This window comes from Benincasa hispida, chromosome 9 (assembly GCF_009727055.1).
Source record: "Benincasa hispida cultivar B227 chromosome 9, ASM972705v1, whole genome shotgun sequence".
NCBI lineage: Eukaryota > Viridiplantae > Streptophyta > Magnoliopsida > Cucurbitales > Cucurbitaceae > Benincasa > Benincasa hispida.
The window spans coordinates 9,063,066-9,066,366 of NC_052357.1; the positions used below are offsets into that span (position 1 = coordinate 9,063,066).

The following is a 3,301-nucleotide window of genomic DNA, read 5'->3' on the forward strand; positions in this document are numbered from 1 at the left end:
GTCAACTACTTAACTACCAAGTTGTTTCACCGGTGCTACCTTCATGCATATTCGTGTAGACATCGCAAGCTTGGGTTGGGGAGCTACCTTTCCAGAGGAAGAGGCAGCGACTAGCCATTGGGCTTGGCTGGAGATAGCAACCTTGGACGATGGAGGTGGGATGAAAGAGGAAAAGGTGAAAGAAAAATGGAAAGGGAAGAGAAAGAACTTATCGGGCTGTCTCCGGCGAAGGTCAGGGAGTCGTTTTGGCTATTAGAGGCATCTGGCATTGTTTCCAGTGACCGGAGCAATACAAACGACAGCAAGGAAGGAAGAAGAAAGCTTAGGGCAGAGGGGAAATATTGCGAGGAAGAAGAAGAAGAATCAGAGAGGAAAAGGCTAGGCTTATATAGGCAGACACATGAAGAGGGAGAGAGGGGACAGACACGACGCGTGTCAGTTACACGTGATGTTTCGTCTACGCATTTAGTGCGGTCCTAAAAAGACATGCACAGGGCCATGCAAACACTCGAATGCTCCGCCTCCCATTATAACGACTTTTTCAATTTCATCACATGGTCATGCGTTGGTTTGATTCTATCGCACCGATTCAAATTCCTCAACTCAAGTTAACAATGATTTTGGTTGTCTTTGTCAACAAGTAATGTCAAACATACATTCAAAAGGCATTAAAAAATTCTCTGCCAAACAAAATTTTGAACAAGAACAAAAAGAAAGCATAATGTACAAAGAAAAAAAATAAAAGCATAGAAAAGGAAGCATCCCTGGAATATAAGTATCTGATTGCACGCAAGGACAACTTCGACGCAAACTTCAAGTAGGCTGGCGTAGGTCAATGAATGTTTTACAACGCTCCGCATCCCCTTCAAAGTACGGTTTGACTCTTTGCCCATTTACTTTGAAGGCATTTGATCCATCCTCTCGAGTGAGTTCAACAATTCCATGAGGGAAGATTTCCATGATGATGAATGGTCCGAAATAACTAGATATTAATTTTCCTGGGAATAACCGTAAACGCGAGTTAAATAACAAGACTTTTTAACCAACAAATAATTCTTTCTTACCGATGTGTTGGTCGTGCCAAAGTTTGGTCTTTTCCTTGTATATTTTTTGCATTTTCAGTTTTCAGCCGTTATTCATCCAACTCGTTCAATTATAGCTTTTGATTCCAGCGGCTTCCAGGTCTAAGTTTAGCTTTTTGATCACCTAGAATGTTTTGTGTTCTAACTCTAGCGGCAAGTGGCATGCTTTCCCAAACACTAGGGCATACGAGGAAATTCCTATTGGTGTTTTGAACGTGGTTCAGTATGCCCAAAGTGCCTCACCAAGTCTATGCGCACAATCCTTACCCATAGCATTGACTACCTTCTCTAGAATTGTTTTGATTTCTCTATTTGAAATTATTTTGTGAGTGGTAGGCGGTGGCCACCTTGTGCCTAACATTATATTTAGTAAGTAACTTAGAAATAATACGGTTTATGAAATGCGTACCTTCATCGCTAATTAACGTCCTGGGTGTTCTAAAGGATGTAAAGATGTATTTTGTCAAGAATTTCGCAACAGTCACCCCATCATTTTTGGCACAGGTTGCCGTCTCAACCCACTTTGATACATAATCTACTAAACACAAGATATATTGATGTTTATAGGAGGGAGGAAACGGCCCCATGAAATCAATGCCCCAAACATCAAATAGTTCCACCTCAAGTATGTTCTTCAGGGGCATTGCATTTCTCGCTATATATTACCTATGTGTTGGCACCAGTCACATTTGATCTCATAGTCTCTTGAGTTTTTGAACAGTGTAGGCCAGAAGTACCCACTTTGAAGGACCTTTACAATAATCCTTTATCCTCCAAAGTGGCCTTCGTATGGGGAGTCATGGCATTCAGACAGTATGCATTACACCTCAACTTTGGGAATAAATTGATGCATGATCAAATCAGGGCCCTGCTTGTAAAGGAATGGCTCATCTTAGTAGTAAAACTTGTTATCGTGTATAAGCCTTTTTCTTTATTGAGCATTGAACTCCTTAGGAAACTGCTTGATAGTTAAGTAGTTGACAATATCAGCATACCAAGGTTCTCGATCTTCAACTTTCAACAAGCATTCGTTAGGGAATTTTTCTTCAATTTCTGCCAGTCACAACTAACATTCCTTATTCTCAAAGTAGGACAGGTGGTTAGCCACCTAATTCTCTGTCTCTTTCCTGTCCGTAATTTTCAGGTCAAACTCTTGTAATAGTAGTACCCAACGAATAAAGCTGGACTTTGCGTCCTTCTTTTCCATCAAGAACTTAATGGCAAGGTGACCAGTATAGATTTTTGCAGATGCACCAACCAGATATACTCGAAGTTTTTCAATTGCAAACACCACCACCAGCATTTCTTTTTCTGTGGTCGTATAATATTCTTGAGATTGTTAAGCATCTTAGATACATAGAAGATAGAGTGTATAAGAGTTCCCTTCTTCTAACCCAGCATTACTCCAACTACTACATCACTGGCATCGCGCATCAAGATGAAAGGTTGCATCCAGTCAGAAGCCACCAATATAGGTGTTGCTGTTAACACATGCCTCAAAGTTTCGAACGCATGTTGGAAGTTTTCATCAAATTCATATGGTCTATTCTATTTTAACGACGCGCTCAGTGGATGCGTGATTTAGGAAAATCCCCTGACAAATCTTCGATAGAAACCTGCATGGCCTAAAAAGCTTCTTGGGGCCTTAACATTTGCAGGTGCGGGCAACTTCGTGATCATGTCTATCTTTGCCTCATCAACTTCTAATCCTGCCTTAGAAACCTTGTGGCCAAGCACAATACCCTCTGTCACCATAATGTGACATTTTTTCCAATTAAACACTAAATTGGTCTCCTCGCATCTGGCAAAGACAACTTCAAGGTTGTTAAAGCAGGTCAAATAAGAGTCTCCAAAGAATGAGAAATCAACCATAAACCTTTCAACAGATTGCTTTAGAAAATCAGAGAAGATAGCCATCATACATCTTTGGAATGTTCCTAGTGCATTACATAACTCAAAGGGCATGCGTCGAAATGCAAACGTTCCAAAGGGACAAGTAAATGTTGTCTTGTCCTGGTCTTCTAGGGCGATGAGGATTTGATTATAGCCAGAGTATTCATCCAAAAAGCAATAAAACTCCTTTCCTGCCAGTCTGGCTAAACTTGATCAATGAAGGGGAGTGAAAAATGGTCCTTCTTAGTCGACACATTCCATTTCCTGTAGTCCATACATATGCGTCATCAAGTAATAGTTTTAGAGGGAATTAGCTCATTGTTGCT

The 3,301-nt window shown here is 40.7% G+C and overlaps 1 protein-coding gene across 1 annotated transcript; it reads right to left on the reverse strand.

Annotated features, from left to right (window-relative positions):
* Positions 1–2,190: 2,190 nt before the first annotated feature.
* On the reverse strand, positions 2,191–2,999 carry LOC120084514. The gene is made up of 3 exons (XM_039040307.1): positions 2,699–2,999; positions 2,477–2,563; positions 2,191–2,393 (listed from the first exon to the last, which is right to left on the reverse strand). The coding sequence occupies exons 1-3, from the start codon at positions 2,997–2,999 to the stop codon at positions 2,191–2,193; spliced, it is 591 nt and encodes a 196-aa protein (XP_038896235.1).
* Positions 3,000–3,301: the final 302 nt, after the last annotated feature.